General features: G+C 34.1%; 1 protein-coding gene across 8 annotated transcripts in view; it reads right to left on the bottom strand.

Annotated features, from left to right (window-relative positions):
* The window catches only part of apbb2b (amyloid beta (A4) precursor protein-binding, family B, member 2b), a 102,322-nt gene that overhangs the window by 15,238 nt on the left and 63,930 nt on the right, over positions 1-23,154 (bottom strand). For 4 of the 8 annotated variants that reach the window (XM_688300.11, XM_009307588.5, XM_068221136.2 and 1 more), the window contains 8 exons: positions 21,525-21,742; positions 21,254-21,445; positions 18,949-19,023; positions 18,614-18,667; positions 16,419-16,504; positions 16,269-16,329; positions 11,049-11,195; positions 6,053-6,180 (listed from right to left, as the gene is read on the bottom strand). In XM_688300.11, the coding sequence (XP_693392.8) occupies positions 6,053-6,180; positions 11,049-11,195; positions 16,269-16,329; positions 16,419-16,504; positions 18,614-18,667; positions 18,949-19,023; positions 21,254-21,445; positions 21,525-21,742 (961 nt within the window). Of the gene's footprint in view, positions 1-2,150; positions 2,281-6,052; positions 6,181-11,048; positions 11,196-16,268; positions 16,330-16,418; positions 16,505-18,613; positions 18,668-18,948; positions 19,024-21,253; positions 21,446-21,524; positions 21,743-23,154 lie in introns of those variants that run through there. The other 4 variants (XM_068221135.2, XM_073950572.1, XM_073950586.1 and 1 more) reach the window with 2 other exon arrangements.

Here is a 23,154-nt window from a genome sequence, read left to right as displayed (position 1 = left end):
AAGTAAACAGCTGTTTAAAGTAAAGCCCAAACTCATTTGAAGGGATAGTTCACAGAAAATGGAAAATTGGGTCATCATTTACTTACCCGTAATTTGTAACAAACCTGTTTGAGTTTCTAATGAACACAATAAAAGATATTCTAAAGAATGTTGCAAACCAGTAACCATTGATTTTCTTAGTTTAGCAGTCAGTGGTAACCGGTTTCCAGCTTTTAGTTTCAGAAAAAAAGAAACTCATAAAGATTTGGAACCACTTGAAGGTGTAAATAGTGAATACATTTTCATTTTTGGTTAAACTATCCCTTTAACTCACAAAATCTACTATTTCCAAAAAGGAACCACAGAAATTAAGGGTGTCACTATACAGTGTTTTACACATTTTTTATTTGGAGTAATATAATAAATAATAAATAAATAAAATAATATAATAAATAAAAATTGGAATAAAATAATAAACATTAGAAATGTAAACAAAGACCATCATGTTTTTATACTGACTTGAAGGAATTGATTCGCATATTAACATATAGCATCGATTAGGACACTTGGTTATAAACAAAATGAGTGTGAATGTGAAAAGTGTGTTTGTGTTAATATGCTAATCACTGCCCTCAGATACACTGATGGATGATGTGCCCTTTAGATTTAACAGCGACAATCAATTTCAAAACAATTACTTAAAGAAATGCACACCCTAATTTCAAGCATACAAAAAAAAAAGGGTGTAAAAATAAAAGTGCTCAAAAAATGCATGCATGCACCTCTCCTGCTGTCTGCAGGTGCACGTGGCTGTCTAAGATGAATGAGTGTCTCTAAACTTACACCTTCAGCTGTATCATACGCATATTCTTACAGCTAAAAATAAACTATTATGAACTAAATGAACGGCAACAGACTACAACAAGACAATGATGAGAATACAAATAACAAAAGGGTAAAGCAATTTACCTCTCTCTGAGTCCCGGTAAGCAGCAGAGTAAAAAATGAAAAACATTATGAGCACAATGATACTCATTATTGAACCACAAGCAAAACATTTCAACAAAATCACCAACTAAACCTTTCTAAAAAAAATCTGCTAATGCCATTTCAACATGATAGCACACATATTATGAATTAAGCATGTTCTGCTTGTGTTTCATGAACAAGCTTCAAAGGTATTTCAATTTATTAATTAAAAACAGACCAACAAAAATGGGTTTGACAAGATGTGCAGCTTAAAAAACAACTGCTAGAACTTCCTGTGGCATGAATGTATTCTTATTTTAAGAAAAGGTTCATTTTCTGGCAGCTCTTTATTTTCCAGACTTTGTGATAAGAAAAGCAGAGCTTTGTGTGTATGTATGCGTGTATGAAAGACCAGCAGGTGTGACAAGAGAATTCAGAGATTTTCCTCGATGTATGACACCTCAAACCATGAAGCTCTCGGTGTGTAGTCAGTAAAAGGCATGAATATGTAACAGTGTTATAATTAGAGATCTAACAGACAGTGAGGCAGGGAGAATAAACCTAGTGCATATAATAAAGCCTAGAATGAACCTCAGGTTGCAAACCTGTTCAAAAAGTCTATTTTTCAGCATCTCAGAAGGATTAAAAATAAATAAATATTACAAAAAGACATGCTGGAGGGTCAAGGAGAAACTACAAGGAGGTACAACGCAAATGGACCGAGAACAGAACCCTGAGGTTTCCCTAAGGAATTTGAAAAAAGCCAAGTGCTCTAGTTTGTATGGATGTGTGGGATGTATCAGAGGGAAGGCCTGATCTGAGGGAACACGTAAGGAAGTTGCAGTCTCTTTCCAATGTAACCCATTTAGTGATGTGAACATCTTGCCGTGACCTACTTTAATAACTGCACATGCAGTACTCCTCTATACTATCCTTGCCACAGTAAATGACAACAACGCATTATTAATCCTCTAGTGAAATTCTCCACCTCCTCATTTACACCATCTGGAGCAATTCCACCCACTCCATCAGCCCAAACTACTTCCACGTTCTCACTCCAGAACTCCTCAACAGAAACTACTTAACAAATGCCTCACTGGATAAGTATAAAAATGCCATACAGTATTAAAAACATTGGGTCTTTAATAAGTGACCAAAAGAGAGCACAATATTTTTTAAAAATGTGACAGAAAAATACTCACATCTTTTTAAAGTAATGTGTTTTTCCTTGGACAGCATTATGTCGTAGCGCTCTTCTACAGATTTTCACCTCCTCGACTCATCCTCTGCTCTGTTAAAAACATGCAGCTCACCTCTCTACGCTCAATCTCCCTCTCTCTTTTTTTTTACCCCCTTCTCATTTTCGCTCTCTCTCTCCTTCCATCCAATCCCAGCATTCCTTCTACCCTCCCCCTCCCGTATGGCTTGTCGCTACGCTATAACCTCCTCCGGGGTCTGGTGAGGAAAATGTTACTGATGGGCTTAGTGGCGTATTAGCATTGGAGGACATGATGATCACTTGCAAAAAAATACTTACACATGCAGACTGCACATTATATCTGGGAAACCAAAAACCAAGCCTAAAGCGCAATTCCTGTTAATGAACATATGAAGGGCGCCATCTGCTGCTCAGAAAGTGGTACTGCGAACACTCAGTGAGGCAAAACTGTGATTCAGCATCCGTGATGAAGTATGCTGCATTCAACCCCTGCATCATTCACACACACACACACACACACACACACACGCATACACACAAACCAATCAACTCTTCTGGGACTAAAGCAGGAAAAGTACAGCTTTTTGGAGAGTGTGGGAGATTTATTTGGATGACCTCACAAACACTCACACACAGGCAGTCCCGATAACGCTGGATTAAACTTTCATTAGCACTTGTCTCTTGATCATCAATCTTTTATTTCTGTCCTCCTTTCACTGGCCTGACTTCTTCAATCCAAAATCATTATGGTGACCTTTAGCGTGAAGGGGCTGGAGGAGCGTCTCCATATCAGAATACATTAGCATAGACACATTAAGTGAATCTCTTATGTGCTAGTGATAATGAACGCATGAGGGAAGTCACAGGTGCAAAGGTGCTGATGCTTGCAGATCTGCAATCTCTAATTAAAATGAAACGCGAGGAATTCCAGGCACATATGTTACAAGCTATAGCTTGCAATGGTCTGTCACAGTGCATTTGCGATTCCTTTGCTAATGATATCATATTAGGAAGTTTTTTTTTTTTTTTTTTTAATTACAGTGTTCACTCAAAATTTAATAAAAGCCTAAACACTGACATTTTATTAAACATTGCTACTCATTAGGTATTGTTATACTAATGCATTTACAAATATAACCCCCCATACCCCCCCCCCCCAAACACACACACACAAACACATGCACACACATATATTGTTTCAGCATCAATATCGCAACGTGTGTGTCCGCAATAGTCACATCGCAGGATATAAAATGTTAAGTTGGGATTATAGTCGATCAACAATTGAGAATAGTGAAAAGTGAAACTTTCTCATTTGCATGGGTTTTAAAGGCATTCAAGAAAATGTAAAGCGATCAGGCACAATAACATAAAACAATCGTAACTTTAATGAAGAAATATTGGTAACACTTTACAATAAGGTTCATTAGTTAATGCATTTACCAACATGAACTAATCATGAACAACACATGTACAGCATTTACTAATCATTATTGAACATTTACTAATGCATTATTAACATCCAAGTCCATGCTTGTTAACATTAGTTAATGCACCATGAGTTAACATGAACTAACAATGAACTACTGTATTTTCATTAACTAACGTTAACTAACATGAACAATTACGTTAGTAAATGTATTGTTCATTGTTTGTTCATGTTAGTAAATGCATTAATTAACATTAACTAATGAACCTTATTGTAAAGTGTGACCGAAATATTTTACTGAATTATTAATTAAATGAAGACTATACAGTGTTATTTTACATTAGATATGGAGTTAACTTGTTAACAAAGGTTCGGCGCCGGAACCACGCCTCACTTTGTCTCCTTAACCAATCACTCACTGCCTGAAACTTATTTAAGGCAGACTAGCCCTCTAGCACTGTTCTTCTTGTTCTCTCAAACCCACCGTCCCTCTATTTCCTCGCTTCCTATTAACAATCCCATAACCCTCTCTTCACTCCTAGAGTAAATCAGGGGGGTCCAATCACTCTACCAAAATACGATACCCCTACTCTGAGTCTCTGGGCATCATCGTAGGACGCCCGATTAACCTACCTACCTGTTCACAGATTATCATATTACTTCCTTTCCTCTTCATCTTACTGTTCTTACTACTTGTATTACTGTTACCATCCCCTTCATCCCTACAATAAAGGCTAGCTCTAAGTGTGGTTTGGTCCATGGTGGTAAATACATTATTAAATTTCTGGAATGCTGTTTGACTGAAAAACCATAAACAACTGTTAATTTTACTTTTTTCTTTGCTCTACAATAATTACTCTTGCAATTCTATTATTTTTTCATACAAGATTATATGGTGGCTGAGAGAGATTAATGCACTAAAATACACATGCAATTACAAAAAATGGCAGCAAATTCAAAGCAGATAGCAGACATACAGCAAATCCTCACAACTCAAACACTAATAAAACGCACTGCATTTTCTCACAATGTAAACAAATGAATAAAACATGCTGCATTTTCTCACAACACAAACATTTTACAAAAATGAGCTGTATTTTCTTACAACACTTCTTAAATTGCACAGAACCCAACGGAAATGTTTCAAGGAGACCCTAAAACATGACGGACCCGGCTATTTAGGTTATGGTTATTTAGGCTAATAAAAACTAAGGACACTTAAATTGGGATATTAAAATAAACAAACAAAAAACTCACCACTCAATGATCACCTACAACATCACTGAGCAATAGTCACGGCACAGTGGTGTCCGTCATGTTTTGGGTCCCCTTGAAACACTTCCGTTGTGTTCCGTTCTTTTCGTGTTGTGAGAAAATGCAGTGCATTTACGTTAAATGTTTGCACTGTGAGGATTTGCAGCTTGTGTGCTGTCAAACGGATGAAGGTCTTTCATTAATTTGCCTGTGTTGTTTATTGCTCATGTTTTCTTAAATTGCAGCACGTTAAGCTCTCTCGGCCACCGTATGATTCACACCCTCCAAAATCAACCCAACCATTCATTCATTAATTTTCTTTTCCGCTTAGTCTCTTTTCAACCCAACCAATCTAAATTAATATTTTTTTTCACAATAGATCTATTCAAGCCATCTGGTGAAATGGTATTCAATATAGAATGTATGGCAGAAAAACTAAATATCACAATGTCAGATTTTTTTCAATATCTTGCAGGCCTAATATATATATATATATATATATATATATATATATATATATATATATATATATATATATATATATATATATATATATATATATATACTGTATGATGCTGGGATTTTATTAAATAGCTGAGATTTTGTCATATAATTTATATCTTCTTGTACTTTAGTTGCTTTAATTACTTCAATTGTCCTCGTTTGTAAATGACTTTGGATAAAATAATTTGCCTAGTGATAAAAATTTAATGCTGAAAGGCAAATTTACTTCCCCTCTATTCAATGGCTTTTGTAGGTCAGCTAATTTTTGAAGAGGTCTGATTTAACTAGTCAGTATTTTTTTCTTAAAGTATAAAGGCAGCGTTTGCTTGGTCACAGAGATTAAACATTATTAGTGTTAGTAAAGGAGCAGTCAGCTGAACAGGATCAGCACAGTGGAAAATGAGCTCTTCGTAAATAAGAAGCTGATGATGTTCTCGGTGGCTGAAAGCTGTAACCGTTTAACCGATATAAAATCCCCTTTTCGCCCCTTCAGTGCACTTTCAAAAAATCATAAACAGACATTTATGAACTAAGAAAATTTTAAAATCACCTCCCACATCTTCATGAATAAAGAGGGCATTATAAAACATTTAGTTTCCTCCAGTTTATCTCTGTCATTTATTAAACATTTCACAAATCCTTTTCCATTGAATATGCTCTCCTTGACTAACACATAAAAAATGGGAACAGGTGATTACCTTCCATTGTCACGGCCAACGCCCCACACACGGATGCTTGCGATTGGCTGAGAGTGGAGGACGCTCCGATCCATTGGGTCAACCAGATTCAGCATGTTATTTTCCAGAATGAGGTACATGTCCTTCCCCTGGGCACACACAGATGCACACGCACACACACACACAAAGACACGCACAGACACACACACACACACACACACACACACACACACACACACACAAAATAAACATTCAATTTCAAAATCTAGTGAGCTTTCTCTGTTTATTACCAATAAGGTAATCTGCTTTATATGGAATCATAAAAATGGATTAAATAATATATTTTTTTCCCTTAGATATAAACTTTAGTTTTGAGCAAAAAATTAAATATGTGTAATTTTTCAAACTCAGAACATGTTGTATGCATAACACAAAACTTTTATCATGGTATATATATTTTTAAAGGAATATTTCACACAAAAGTGAAAATCTACTCCTTATTTAAACACACTTTACTTGTTCTAAACCTTACGAACGTACTTTCTTCACTGGAAAACAAAATCATATATTTTCATGAAATTTATAAAAGTGAAAAACACCATGGAGGTCAATAGCTACCATTGTGTTACATTCATCAAAATATCTTCTTTTGTGTTTAAGCTCAATCATGTTTGGAGCAAGTTGAGGGAATTTTCATTTCATTTTTAAGTAAAACTAAATTTTATTACCAAGTTTATTGTGTTACAAACAAACAAAACATTTTAAAAGCATTTAACATTATATATATATATATATATATATATATATATATATATATATATATATATATATATATATATATATATATATATATATATATATATATATATATATATTTATATATATATATATATATAAAATTACTTAAAGATGACTCTTATATGGAGAATGAAGTCTCGTATTGCTCAGGTGTGATTTTTTTACAGACTTCAACTGAGTGTAAAAATCTTGATGGTTCTGTGGACCTCATCTGTTAAATCTGATCTTTATTTTGCATTTTCTATTGAATTCGGGTCAGGTGATTGGCTGGGCAATTCTACAGCTTGATTTTCTTTCTCTGAAGCCATTTGCGAGTTTCCTTGATTGCGTTTTGGATCATTGTCTTGCTTAAACATAAACTCTGGTTTCATCTTCATCATCCTGATTATATAGATGTTGGACTGAAGCAGCTAATATTAATTTACAATGACAAAAGGCAGATGGCTGCTGAATAACACTGAGAGATTTCAGCTGCTGTCTGGGCTATCACTGCCATTCTACAGCTGACTTTCTTTATGTGTTTAATAATTTTTCCTGTGTCATTTAATTTTATTACACATAACTTCATTTGTAAACTAATTAGATGTGTGTGTGTGTGTGTGCGTGCGTATTTCTTTGGTTGTTATCAACACCTGGTAAAAATGTCAAGTTTCAAGTCTTAAATATATATTATTAATGATTTTCAGCATTCAACATTCATTCATTTTCTTGTCGGCTTAGTCCCTTTATTATTCAGGGGTCGCCACAGCGGAATGAACCGCTAACTTATCCAGCAAGTTTTTATGCAGCGGATGCCCTTCCAGCTGCAACCCATATCTGGGAAACATCCACACACACATTCACACACACACACACACTAATACACTACGGACAATTTAGCCTACCCAATTCACCTGTACCGCATGTCTTTTGACTCTCGGGGAAACCGGAACACCTGAAGGAAACCCACGCGAACGCAGGGAGAACATGCAAACTCCACACAAAAACGGCAACTGAGCCGTGGCTCGAACCAGCAACCTTCTTGCTGTGAGGTGACAGCACTACCTACTGCACCACTGCTTCGCTACCATTCAACATGGTTTAGTTAACTATTTTTATACAGAGGTCTATAAACAGTGGAGATAAAATACTAATGCTGTCTATGATCTGGAACAGCTTTTGAGACATAAATGCAGCCATTGTGCCTTGAAATACTACCCATGTAGCAACTCACTAGGTTTTGGAATCAATGTCACAGCTATAAGGTCTAAGCATGGTTGTGCTCGTATGCATGTTGGAAGTAATGAATAAATGATCAGACCAGAAAATAAAAGGCAGAAGGAGAACAGAGGCTCTCTTCCTGTGTCCTGTCACAACACATTAAACTCTCTTTCTTCCTCTTCCCATTCTATTCAGTTGCTTTTCCTGCATGACATTTTCAGCTTCTCCTCTTTGTTACTCTTATTCTTTCTCGCCTTGACTTTTTTACAGTTTATCCCCAATTCTATGTTCTCCTCTATCAAAATGACACAAGGTATGTTTAGAAACCTTGTACATATTTTGAATGAATGTGAATATGAAGAATACTGAAAAGATTAGTTAAAGAGAACTAGTGATGTAAAAATACAAGTGTTTACCAGGGTTCTTTGAGTATGATACACATACTGTATGAACTGCAGAAATGTTTTAACCACTGCACATGTGATATTTTCTTCATCATAATGAATAGAAATTGAATCTTAAACCCCAAGATTTATCTTTTAGTCTATGTTGATTCAGCTTATGCATAAATAAAACAATAAAAAACCCTTTATAGCAGAGCTTACTTAATAAAAATTGTGTTTTTAATAAAAAAGTGTTTCAACTTTACAAATCTGCACATTTTCTATCAGGAAACTCAAACAATAAATGCAGTTTTAACGGTTCTTTTTACAGTTAAAAGCAATATCATTAGCCCTTTTTGAAAAAAATCAAACATTCTAAAGTGCTGTTTAACAAAGACATTTTTAAAGATAATTCTTTTAATAACTTATTTATTGTGTCTTTGCCATGAGGATTACATATTATTGTACTAGTTATTTTGGGAGACACTAGTATTAAGTGCAATATAAAGACATTGTTTTGTAGCCAGTCAAAAAACTTAAATTTTAAGGGGCTATTAATATTGACCTAAATAAACTAACATTTTATTCTAGGCAAAAAATACAATAAAATACATATATATATATATATATATATATATATATATATATATATATATATATATATATATATATATATATATATATATATATATATATATATATATATATACATTTAGAGGCTTTAGTACTGTAGGTTAATTAGGGTAATTAGGCAAGTTATTGTATATCGATGGTTTGTTCTGTAGACAATCAAAAAATATATACAGTAGCTTAAAGGGGCTAATAGTTTTGACCATAAAATGTTTTTAAATAATTTAAAAACTGCTTTTAATCTAGCCAAAATAAAATAAATAAGACTTTCTCCAGAGGAAAAAATGTATTATCAGACTTAATGTGAAAATGTTCTTGCTCTGTTAAACATCACTTGGGAAATATTTAAAAAAGAAAAAAGAATTCAAAGGGGGGCTAATAATTCTGACTTCAATTGTATATTTTATGTAATAGATTATATCCTATCCATTATATATGTATACAATATTATCAGACATACTGGGAAAATATCCTTGCTCTGTTAAACATCACTTGGGAAATAGTAAAACAATAAACAATTCACAGATAATTATTTAGCTAATAAGTTGCTAATAATTTTGCCTTCAACTGTAAACGCAAAATAAACTTATCTTATAAAAAAATCTTATAATCGCTCAGTTTTTGTGATTGTGAAACAATGTAATTAAATGGCGTGTAGACAATGTGTCACAAAGCATTACATTTAAAGTTTCGATTTACACAGCTCATATAGTTTAGAAAAGTATTTCTGTAAATATTTGCACTGCAGATTATATTGGTCTAGAAATTAGTCTAGAACTATAATTATCTGAACCTGTTATATGCAATATTTAATGTTTAACTTTAATGTGTATGAGTGTGTGTGTGGATGTTTCCCAGAGATGGGTTGCGGCTGGAAGGGCATCTGCTGCGTAAAAACTTGCTGGATAAGTTGGCGGTTCATTCTGTGGCGACCCCAGATTAATAAAGGGACTAAGCTGACAAGAAAATGAATAAATGAATGAATGAATGATTAAAAAATATTTATATTTTCTATCTGAAACGTAAAGAAATGCTGAATAAAATAAATAAAACCAACAGTAAAATTTACTTAAACAAACACCTACTGTAGCAAATTCAGTACATCTACAAAAACTCTGAATGTTTAAGTGGTCTCCTAACTATAACAATAAACTGTTGTTGAACCATATCTGCCTTATTTTTTACATGATTGCATACAATTTTTTTATTTAAATGTAGATTACTGCCTGTATATCAAACAATAAATAGAAACTGAACTTTGTGTACTTTTGGGTTTGGACTTTTGGGTTTGTTTTTAATTGAAACTTTAAATATTATAGTAATATGCAAGTATTAGTGATCGCTATATAATTTTTATCTTTATCCTTAAGTAAAATAAAATTCTAATTGAATTTATTTATAGGCAGGCATATGGATCATTCATCCATTCATTCATTTTCTTGTCGGCTTAGTCCCTTTATAAATCTGGCATCGCCACAGCGGAATGAACCGCCAACTTATCCAGCAAGTTTTTACGCAGCGGATGCCCTTCCATCCGCAACTCATTTCTGGAAAACATCCACACACACACACACATTCACACACACACTACGGACAATTTAGCCTACCCAATTCACCTGTACCGCATGTCTTTGGACTGTGGGGGAAACCAGAGCACCCGGAGGAAACCCACGCGAAGGCAGGGACAACATACAAACTCCACACAGAACCGAGATTCGAACCAGCGACCCAGCAACCTTCTTGCTGTGAGGCGACAGCACTATCTACTGCGCCACTCCTTTGCCCCAGCATATGGATATTAAAAAAAATATTTGTGTAAAGCAGCAGAACTATTTCAAACTTCAAAGGTTCTGGTAAAACTGTGCAAAGATTGTGCAAAAGATTTTTAGAAATGTATTTGTTTCTGTGTGTGTGTGTGTGTGTGTGTGTGTGTGTGTGTGTGTGTGTGTGTGTGTGTGTGTGTGTGTGTGTGTGTGTGTGTGTGTGTGTGTGTAGCTGTAGCTCACCTCTCCCCAGATGCCCACAGTGTCTCGTATGTCATTCTTGCAGTAGGACAGTTGACGAATGCAGTTGTTTACAGCGACACTGCTTTTACCCGGAGCCAAATCCTCTTCAGCCATCTCTACCCAACCGAGAGAGCGCACGGCAAAACACTGGAATAAAAAAAAACACACCCACTGATGAAACATTTCATTTAGAGAATTTCCTTTTTGCCAAAAAAAAGATAAAAACATACTCTATTGTTATATTCAGACGGATTTGTATTACTTTTTAAGACAACACAATACCAATATATGCCAAGCTATCCCTGATTTTTAATGTCAAGAAATTAAAACAAAATGATATTCATTCCTTCGTTCGTTCATTCATTCATTTTCCTTCGGCTTAGTCCCTTTATTTATCAGAGGTCGCCACAGCGGAATGAACCACCAACTTATCTAGCATATATTTTACACAGCGGATGCTCTTCCAGTACTCCAGGAGAGTTTTCAAGTGCTCTTTAATTTCCTTGTCCATGCCTATATATGAGTTAAGACTGAAGATTATTATGAGTTTGACATATTCAAATATGACTCTGGACAATAAGACGTGTCTTATGTTGCACATGGATATTTGTGGGAAGAGTTAAAAATATGCTGAATAGGTTAAAATTATAGATCTTTCTTTTAGTCCAAAAATCATTAAAATATTAAATAAAGACCATGTTCCTTGAAAGTATTTAGTAAATGACCTGATTTAATTATATCAAAACTTGAAATTTTTTTAAATTAGTAATATGTATTGCTAACAACCTCATTTTCGTTAACTTAAAGGTGATTTTGTCAGCATTTTCTTTTGTTTGCCCCTGCACACTCCAGATTATTTAATAGTTGTATCCAGGTCAAAATAATCCAATTGTAAAAAAAAACTATACATTAATGAAAAGCTTATTTATTCAGATGCCTAAATCTTAATTTTAGAAAAAGACACTAATAACTGACTTTGTGGTTCAGGGTCACAAATCCTAAATATACAGTTTAAGTCAAAATTATTAGCCCCCGTTTATTTTTTTTTTCCAATTTCTGTTTAATGGAGAGAAGATTTTTTTTTTCAACACATTTCTAAACATCATAGTTTTAATAACTAATTTCTAATTGCTGATCTACTTTATCTTTGTCATGGTGACAGTAAAATTATATTTTACCAGATATTTTTAAAGACACTTCTATACAGTTTAAATTGACATTTAAAGGATTAGCTAGAAAACAATTTAAAGGAGGGGATAATAATTCTGACTTCAACTATATTATGTAATAGATTATGTCCTATCCATTATGTGTTTACATACTGCATTACAATATGCTTCATATTCAGAAATCCTCCTACTCTACAGTGAGAAAGACTGAACTGAGGAAACACCTCTTTAAACTTTCAAATGGCACCTTCTAAGAATAGCTTCAGTTATAATCACTGAGAACAAGAGAGAGAGAGAGAGAAAGAGAGACAGAGTGCCTTCATACACATGCATGATCATTTACACACACACACACACACACACACACACACACACATACACACACACACACACACACACACACACACACACACACACACACACACACACACACACACACACAAATATCAGAATGCTGAGATCAAACACCAAGACCCCTGTTACTGGAAGATCTTTTCTTTCATCTTCCTTTCTCCTATCGGTATCTCACTCCCAGCATTCTGAGAGCAGCATCATCCATTATTCAGTCTCTCTCTTTTTCTGACAATGGGTGATGAGGAGCCTCCATAATGAAAGAGTTTATGTGTAACGGAGATTAATAATAGGCAGAATGTTGTCGTGCTCTATGGGTTTGATTTTAACTGCTGCTGAAAGGACAGATCCTCAAGAGGAAGAGTGTGAAACATGCATAGAGGAAGAGAGAACGGGGAGAGTAAGAGTGCGACTTTGAGAAAGTATGAACTGAATATTAGATGAGGTTATCTGGCAATTAAAAATCCAGTTACAGTTAAAAATTGACTTACAGTGTGTTACCGTGCAGTTGCAATGCACAGACCTGAGTGCAACATATGCCATCAAGTTTAAATGTCTGTTCAAATGTTTAGTCTTGGTATGATTTTTTGGAAAGAAATGGATAACTTGAACTTTCTAAGACAATGTTCACAATGTATTTTGATAATGATCAATTAAATCAATAACTCTTCTTTTACACTTTATATTTATGAATGACTGCTGAAAAAAAGGTAACGTAAAATATTATGCATTATAAATATTTTATTTTATTTTATTATAAAATAGTTAAAATGAGGAACAATAAAGTCATGCATATATACAGATTATGATATGCTAGTAAAGACTAAAATGGCATTTTTTAAAATACAAAAATATATAAATTAAAACATATAAATAAATAAAACAATTTAAAAAATATATTAAAAGATATTCTTTGTATTGTATTTTTATTATCAAATTAGTAAGTATAACCATATAACATATATTTTGTGAAATTTTTAGTGTCAACTTTTGTCCATCAACAAGGTAAAGATCAAATAAAATTTGTAGTTAAACCTTTTTTTATTATTAATTTAGCATTTTTTGTATAATTGATATATTTTACATTGAGTGTTTTGATGCATAAATCTGTAGCAAATAATGTCATGTGTTTTTTTTTTGAGACATAGTGTTTAGTATTATTTTTTATTATATTATATTATATTATATTATATTATATTATATTTATTGTATTATATTATATTATATTATATTATATTATATTATATTATATTATATTATATTATATTAAATTATATATTAGCATCTATGTTTTATTACCTCAATACTGGCTTTCTGACTCAAGAAAATGAAGATCATGGTTGAGAGTCTTCATTTCCAAGCACGACAAGTATTTGCATTTCACTGAGCAGCCACTAGATGGCACTATACATCTAGAATTACATTAGATGTTTAAAACTGGCAGCAACACCAAATTCCACCAATATACTATGTTTATAAAACAATTTGAGCTTATCCTCTTAAAATATACATTTATCGTACTTATTACAGACAAATAAATACATGTAAATACTAGTTAACGTTACAGCTAAAGAGAACTTTAAAAACTGTGTTAATACAAACAAATCCCATAAATTATACTTTTTTTTCAAACCTTCTAACAATAAGCGAAACTAATCACTAGTTTGAGCCTCGGCTGGTTCAGTTGGCATTTCTGTGTGGAGTTTGTATGTTCTCCCATTGTTTGCGTGGGTTTCCTACAGGTGCTCCGCTATAGACATGCGCTATAGGTGAATTTAATAAGCTAATTTATTCGTAGTGTATGTGTATGAAAAGTGTGTGTGGGTGTTTCCCAGTGTTGGGTTGCAGCTGAAAGGGCACATCCATTGCGTAAAATATGCTGGATAAGTTGGCGGACATTCCGATGTGGCGACCCAAATGTTTGGTGTAAAAATGTGTACACGGTTACATCTAATAAAATTTAAAGTGAGGTAAACGTTTTACAGTTTATCATATAAGAGACAAAACTGACATTTTTAAGTAAATTTAAAGTAATTGTTTGTTGATTTTATTATGTTTGTCTACTATGGCAAGATTCTTATAATTAGACCTTAACCATACAATGTTGAAACTCAGCAGTATAGTATCTTAGTAACAGTTTAGAATAACGGTCCATTGTTAAATGTTAGCTCATGTACTCACTAACATTATCTAAGAATGAATAATCCTGTAAAGCTTTTATTGCTCATGGTTCACTACGATATCATATTTTAAAATTTAGTTCATGTGCGATGTAGCTGTGTGAACAGAAAAAACACCTCTGAATGTAATACGCTCAAAGTTCGATGCAAAGGGAGACATTGGCTTTTACAGAGTTAGCTTAGCAAAGCCTACAGCGAACGAAGTTTGGGAACTAGAAAAAATACATCATGGCTAGAGAGATCACGAGCGCTACAGGTTATGCGGATTTAACATGTGCACACACAGCAAAAAGGCATGGCCAGAGGCGCTGTAATGTTATAACAGAGAGAGCTAAAATGCCGTCCAAACGCAAATATATAGCTAGCAATTGACAAAGGAGAACTTTCAGAATCTCTCCTAAGTTCAGTGCTGGATTCAGCTAAAAAACAGCTCCAACCATAATAGAAGAAGTGGATTTTGAGCCACAACCTCTAAGTATTTTATTTGTTTACATCAAGTATTTTAAGTATTTTATAAAATACATCAATTACATGGATCAATTTTAGCATTAACAATATGTTGTAGCAATGATGCAAACAAGGATGTAAACAATAATAAATGTTGTTTGGCATCGTTAACAATTTAGCTACACATTTATATTTATCTGTCAAACCACTGTAAACACCCACAATCTTCACCAGTGTCTCTCTATGCGGCTGCTTTCCCTGCGTTCTACATCTCAAATAACAAAGGATATGTGAACATTTCATATTACTTACACATGCTTATTCTGAATATATGTAAAAGACACTTGTCAGATTTTATTTTGGAGAGCAGGCGTGAGGTTTAGCTGTGTCCTCTTCATTTTATGTCTGATTCAGGCACAAACTGATAGGGCTAACAGCTACTCTGATTAACAGTGTTTAGGAGCCGACCAGCGAATCACAGCTCATTTAGTTAGCAGACCAATCAGAGCCTCTTGAAGGCGGGCTTTTGGAGGAACTAGTTAATATGATTGTCGTTTTCATGTTATCTGAGTAGCTGTATATAATCAAAGTAAGATACGTGAAAAAATAATGTTATTTTCCACAAAAGAAGCATCATCATACATTGCTTTTCATCTTATAAACACAACCAAGCCTCAAAAATACACTCTGGACCATCCCTTTAACTAATGCACTATAAAAATTAAATGTACTGTCAGTTAACATAAACCAATTTGAACTAATGGTATTTAACTTAATATAAACTATGTTTAGCAAAGATGAATATATTACTAATTGTTTGTTAGTGTTAATAAAGACATTAATTAATGTATCATTATTTTAAAGTGTTAGCATTATCTTGTGTGTGTATATATATATATATATATATATATATATATATATATATATATATATATATATTATATATATATTTTCTTCATAGCTTGGCAGGTGTTCATTTGAATGCAGTCCTCAAGAAGACTAAAATAAATTCTGTGTAGGGCTGTTTATGTGTGAAGATCTGTTATCTGTGCAGAACAAACTCATACACTCACCTTGGCCTCAGGGTCACTGTTAATGCTGCTGGAATCTTCCTCTTCCACAGGAGCAGGGTTTCTAAACACAGGCATATAGACAGTTTTACATCTCACTTCACTGCCATTTTATTCTCTCCCGTATATGTTTATTTATTCTCTTTCACAAACCGTAGCTTAAGGGAGGCGTAGCGGAGAGTTGCGCCTTCAAACTCTTTCAGACTGGGGTCAGGGTTTACTGTGGCCGCCTGTAGATCCTTGAGCAGAGATAAAGCAGGGTTTACTTAAAACATGAGCGCACAAACCCACCATGGAGAAAGTGGGCTGAGTGCTGAGATCTGTGTTTCATGGGCAGATCTTTCCAAATAAAACAGGAATATAAAGATCCTGCGATGAGTGATTGAAAACTGAATTGGAAATGATTACCAGTTTGAAAACAAACACAAGTTTAACCCTGTGCCTTTTAAAAAGGATACAATTAAAAGTATGAGCAGAAACAGAGTAATAATACATAGATTTAATGCAATATCACAGCAAAAATCATTTACTTATTCAGAACTATTCACTCAATCTAAATAAATAAACATTTCTAAGCGATTGTCTGATTTGTAAAAAATATATTTTTAATTCATTGTCAACTTTAAGATGTTAATCTAAATATAAAAGAATTCATGAGAATTTTTTAATAATGTTTTTAATTATATATATATATCTATCTAACGCATTCACACTTGAAGTCCAGGTCTCTGTTTATCTGGTTCACTTAGAGTTCACATTGTTCCTGTTTTAAGGCAATGGACCAGGGGTCACCAATCTCGGCCCTGGAGGGCCGGTGTCCCTGCAGGGTTTAGCTCCAACTTGCCTCAACACACCTGCCTGGATGTTTCAAGTATACCTAGTAAGACCTTGATTAGCTTCTTTAGGTGTGTTTGATTAGGGTTGGAGCTAAAATCTGCAGGACACCGGCCCTCCAGGAACAAGTTTGGTGACCACTGCAATGGACCCTTTTCACAAGATGGTGATGGTTCATTTAAGGGTCATCAGCATCTTAATTCCTTGAATGTTTTTGATATCTTTGTGTACGTAAATGTATGTAAATTTATAAAGCTATACTATTTATATAGATTTTGCATCAAATTACAAAAAAAAGGAAAATAAATGTTAATAGCTATTGGTTACTAGGTAATTAGTTCAAGTTATAAGCTATTAAAATTATTATCTAATAAAGTTATTGTAACTAATAACCTGAACTTTTTTATTTTAATTGTAATGCAATAGTGTACACCTTTTGTAAAGCTGATTTGAAACAATAATTATTGTGAAAAGTGATATACAAATAAACTTGAACTGAAATATGCTAAATGTTTGTAATGCAGTGTCTATCAGTGGCACAGTTAATTTCCGACTGCCATTATAAACTTTTTTTTAAACTTTTTTTTTTGTCTTAAACTTTTTTTTTGCCTTTATCGAAAATCATGAAAACAGTATAATGAAGTTTTTTTTTATTACTTGAGCAAATAGGAATACAAGGAGTACTCTCCCGTTCACCGCCTTCTATGTTAACCCAACTATGATGACTTCTGTTCCTGAGATATTCAAAAATGTGAAAAGAGTCCATAGTTTTTATACTGTGTATTTTAAAAGGAACTTACCAGATATACAAAACAATACTTCAATTGCCAACATTTCAATTGAATCACAACAGAGTTTGTATGGAAGCGGACCAAGATCCATCATCTTATGCCTACGCCCACTAGTTTGGTGCGCATCAAAGTTTAGAGCTTAGCGTTCACAATTATGTAAGTGAACCACATTAACAGAGCAACCAAACCTGCCAAGTGTGAACAAATATGAACCCTAAAACTAATTTTGAGAGAATACATCTGTAGTTTTTTTCTTACCTCAATATATTTCTTGTTAAGCATGACACTTACAAACTTCAGTTTATGCTTAAATCAACAAAAAAATTATGAAGGTGCTAGAAAGACTAATTTAGTTCTATAAATGATTTTTGCTTTGTAGATAGACAACAGAAGACAAAAGCCATGCTCAGAAGAAAGGTCAAAACGTAAGGAAGGTTTGACGGAGTACAGAACCTCAGAGCACACCTACACCAGTAGAACATTATGTTTGGTTATTTTTGCTTCAGTATGTTTAAGAATTTTTAATAATGCAGAAAAAAGTTGCAAAATAATATTTTATATATTTTTTTGTTTAATATTTGCAAATTATTTAGCAAAAGAGGCATTTTGAGCCTCAAAAAGGATATACTAATATAGTTAATGTTTGTAAGCACTGTCTCCTGAAACATTCTACTGTGTATTTGGCTCAGCAGTTCAATAAAAAAACCTGCCTGAGATACTAACCTTCCAGATCTCACTATCAATCTTTCCCACTGCAAAATCACTCCATGGCTGTTTCTGCACCATTATTCACACAAACAAACAAACAGAAAAAAAGGAAGGACGAGGTTGAAGGGTCAGGGGTGGGAGTGTGGAAAGAGACAAGACAGGGTTGTTAGATCACTCCACAAGCGTGTGTGTGTGTGTGTGTACTGGATGTGTAGAGCTGCTGGATGTTGTTTGTTTGGTTAAGATTTGATTGGATGAAGTATGGATGTTGCAATCTTTTATGTTCCAAGAGTCGTATGATAACACAAGCTGTTTTCCACAACATTATTAGAGTAAACTGTTAGTTTTACCTTGTCCTCTTCCCGATGGCGAGCCTCTGAGTGTCTGTCCTTCCCTGGCATTATCTGTAGGGATGAGGAGCGAGGCTACACACACAAACATGCACATAGTTATAGATTTATCCAAATGAATGACCAGTCTCTGTCTATACATCACAACATATTTATATTCGAAAGTACAATATAGAGGCAACATTTGAAGTGGATCAAGTAGAATGTAAAACTATTGAACACCCTTTCTTGTCTTAGGACTATTCTGTAAAACTTTTTGATTGACTTCAAATGTTGACGATATAAATAAAAAACAGATTCCAAAAAACGAAAAATCAGCAACTCTGTAATTAAGACTTTATTTATTTAAGTGTTTAATTATTTTCTTAACACAAAATCTGGAAATCATAAAAAGATTCAAGTGCAAACTTGAGTAAAGGCTGCTGAAAATTCTGCTTAATAATATCTAATAGATATACCTATTGTCACCTTAGAATTATAAGGTTCTATCTGATATTTTTGTAAAAATTGAGTTATTGACATATTCTTATTAAATGACAACTTATTTACATTATGGGATGTTTAGAAGTTTTTAACATTTTAAGAGTTTTTATTTAAAACAAATGTTACACACATACTGTTTGCTATATGGAATGCAAAAACTTTGAAGCTCAATATCTCAAAATTATTCAGAACGCAGATAAAACCTTATAATTCCAAGGTGGCGATATATATAAATCAATAAATAATAAATAGTTATTTAAATTTATAAAAATATTTAGACTTTTTTCACCAGTAGTGCAAAAGAAACTTATGAATGGTGTTTCAACATTTCAATATTTTTAACAACAACATTATTTATATTTTGATAACCATGCCTTAATATCTATTTTTTAGATAAACCAATAAATCAGTGGTTCCTAACCCGTTTTTCCCCCCTTTCCCCCCGGAAAATATTGTAAGGCCCCCCTCTACATTGAATGATATTATCATTCATATAAGTTTGGAGTAGGTATAACAAAAAAAAACGTTGTTTTCGAACCAACGGTATGTTTATTACTACACCTAGATATGTTCACGCACGCCTGATGTAAAATATAAAAACAAACCATCAGTAGGTCATTTGTATGGGTACATCTTGCCGTATTGGGGATGAGTCGCCTGCAAATGTATTATAAATTTTGACGGCCTCATGCATTCGTTAGCAAGAACTTTGGCGCAGATAATGCTCTGTGGCTGGATCAGAGACTCTTTGCTTCAAGAAAGTAGAATAAAACCATAGTTTAGGTAACTATCTTGGTATTTCATGCATTTCGTGTTTCAAGCATTGCTAGCACTGTGACCAGAAATGTTTGGAGCTTACTCACCTGGGTCCAGTGTTCTTGGGTCATTACTATTAACTGCAGAAGGCGAATCAGATACTTTTTTTGTGGAGGACGAATTACAAATTTGTTAATGTTTTGGTCAGCCAGGAGATAAAATTAACTAAGGCAGCATGATCATTCTCCTAATTGTCCACTGCTAAAAAAAAATGTTATGATGCGACCCCCCCACAGAGCTTGATGAGGTCTCCTTGTGGGCTGGTATCCCCTGTTGGGAACTACTACAATAAATTACACATGAAAACTACGTCTTAATAGACTTATTTCTCAACAAAGTAAAAATGGTTTCAACCAATAATTCCTAACTAACCTAGTAACATTAGATTTTTTTTACAAAAGCAAAATTTGAATTTAAGGTTTAAAAAGTCTCTTTTAAAGTATTTATTTGACAGTTGTAATAAACGCTGTATGTATCACTTTCCCATGTTGAAAACAGAGAAAAGGATGTGAGGTGCTGTTAACCTCGTCTCGCACTAAAGCAGACAGCATATCTGTAAAGTAGACTAAGACTCAAAGGACCAAAAAGAGATCCAAACCCACTTATAAATAAGCCCAGAAGCAATTGAAATTCAAAAATAACTAGGCCATTAAGATTTATTGATATGCCTGTTTATTTTTTTTCTTTCAGATAACTGAAATTTACAGATATAAAGTAAATAAGTGTGATAGATATATATATATTTTTTTACCAAGCTCTATTTAATCCATGGCAACTTATGCATAGTCACATATGTAACAGCAAGAACTCTGTTTCTTTTATAAACGATAACTTAATGCTAATGTGGCGTTTTATCAATTTTTCTACACAACTAAATCACTGTGAAATTCTACACACTCATTGTGAAAGCTCTGCACCCAAAGTATGGCAGGTTATGACCATAAAGTATTGCACATATACTGTCAAATGGGACACTGATAAAAAGAAAAAAAGAAAAAAAACTTACAAAGTAGCAGCTGTTGACGAATCCACAGGAAGGAACATTTGCGTCAGAGGATGAGGATGAGTTTGAGGACAGGATGGGGGTCGGGTCCAGACATGAAGAAGACGGGATGGGAGCGGGCTCAGACGAACTGTCAGAAGTGGTGCTGCCCGAACGACTCGACGCTCCGAAAAACACATCGGCATGAGACATCGACTAGATACAGAAAAAGTGATTGGTCAATGTGGATAAAACGTATTATTTTCTTAATCATGTGGCCTCAAATGGATCATACCTCATGATCTGGGGTGGGTGAAGGCGACAGGGAACCCAGTGAGTGTTTGCGGCTGGCATGGCTGGGTCCAGTTGGCACTGGATGGCATGGGGCGGGCCGCTCCCACTGTGTGGTGCCCGTTGGAATGTGCCAGTAATAAATACCAGCCATGTCTGTCATCATCTTCCATCCTGGAGGCAAATCAGGGTCTGTCTGAAATGACTGCTCGCCCCAGATATCTGTAAACACAAATATAGTAGGTCAACCAACATACCCAAGACTTCTACAAATGGCCGCTACAAAAAAAAAAAAAACACTAAGCATGCATTTATAACATGGTAATGGGTATGCATTAAGTATTATATGTATATCATTTAGTTTTTCTAATCTGATTGGCTGAGCTACACTTCAAGAGTGTTAATGTTTGATATAACGATTTGGGGCATTCTACTTTTTTGTGGGATGGTCCAATATACATAATTGACAATTACTCTGATATTTTTAAAAAGACTAAACACTGACATGGTGTTAAAGGGTTGTTTTCAGTTTTAAAGGTGTAACTCAATAGACTGCATCCAAGGTTTACCACACATATTTCCCTTTACCTCAGGAGTCTCAGAAGGTTTATTCGAACAATAAACCCAATGATCCAATAGCTTGTTATCTGTCTACTTATAGAGAGAAAACACTGCTGACAACTAATTTTGTCCATTCACAGTTTTCATTTAGAGGAAAATATTTTATTTATTATGCTCTTAGATCTTTTGTAAAAGTCTATCTTTTACATTCACAAACAGCTATACTCTGCAAAAGATGAGCACTATCATGTGCACATACAGTGCATTCGGAAAGTATGGCACTTCACTTTTTCTACATGTTTTTAGGTTACAGCCTTATTCCAAAATGGATTAAATTCATTTATTTCCTCAAAATTCTACCCACAATAGCCCATAATGACAATGTAAAAAAAAAGATTTTTTGAAATTGTTGCAAATTTTTTAAAAACAAAAAACCTGAAAAATCCCATGTACTTAAGTATTCACAGCCTTTGTCGTAAAGCTCTTAATTGAGCTCAGGTACATTCTCTTTTCAGTGATCATTCGTGAAATGTTTTCAGCAGCCTAATTGCAGTTCACCTGTGGTAAATTCAGTTTACTGGACATGATTTAAAAAGGCGTACACCTGTCTGTATAAGGTATCAGGGTTGACAGTGCATGTCAAAGCACAAACCAAGCATGAAGACAAATGACTTGTCTGTAGACCTCTGAGACAGGATTGTCTTGAGGTACAAGGCTGGGGAAGGTTACAGAAAAAATTCTGTAACCTTCTGTATTTCTGTAAATTCTGTAATTCTGTACAGAAAAAAATCTGTAACCCTGGAAGCTCCAATGAGCACAGTGGCTTCCATCATCTGTAAGTGGAAGATGTTTGGAACCATCAGGACTCTTCCTATGGCTGGCCGGCCATCTAAGAGAAATTCTTTTGGGTCACTATATTACACTAAAGCCATTTCAGCATATGCCAAATGACATGCATTTATAATTTCTCGTATGTCTTGATTTGTTTGCGATATGTACACAACATTGGTTATCTTTGTATAACAATGTCAAGTCTATTGTCCCTGTTAAATAAACAAGCAACAATTTTTTTT

The sequence above is a fragment of the Danio rerio genome, chromosome 1 (genome assembly GCF_049306965.1).
Source record: "Danio rerio strain Tuebingen ecotype United States chromosome 1, GRCz12tu, whole genome shotgun sequence".
NCBI classification, from domain to species: domain Eukaryota; kingdom Metazoa; phylum Chordata; class Actinopteri; order Cypriniformes; family Danionidae; genus Danio; species Danio rerio.
The sequence above is the reverse complement of the archived record's forward strand: the minus strand, read 5'-3'. Positions and strand labels throughout refer to the sequence as shown.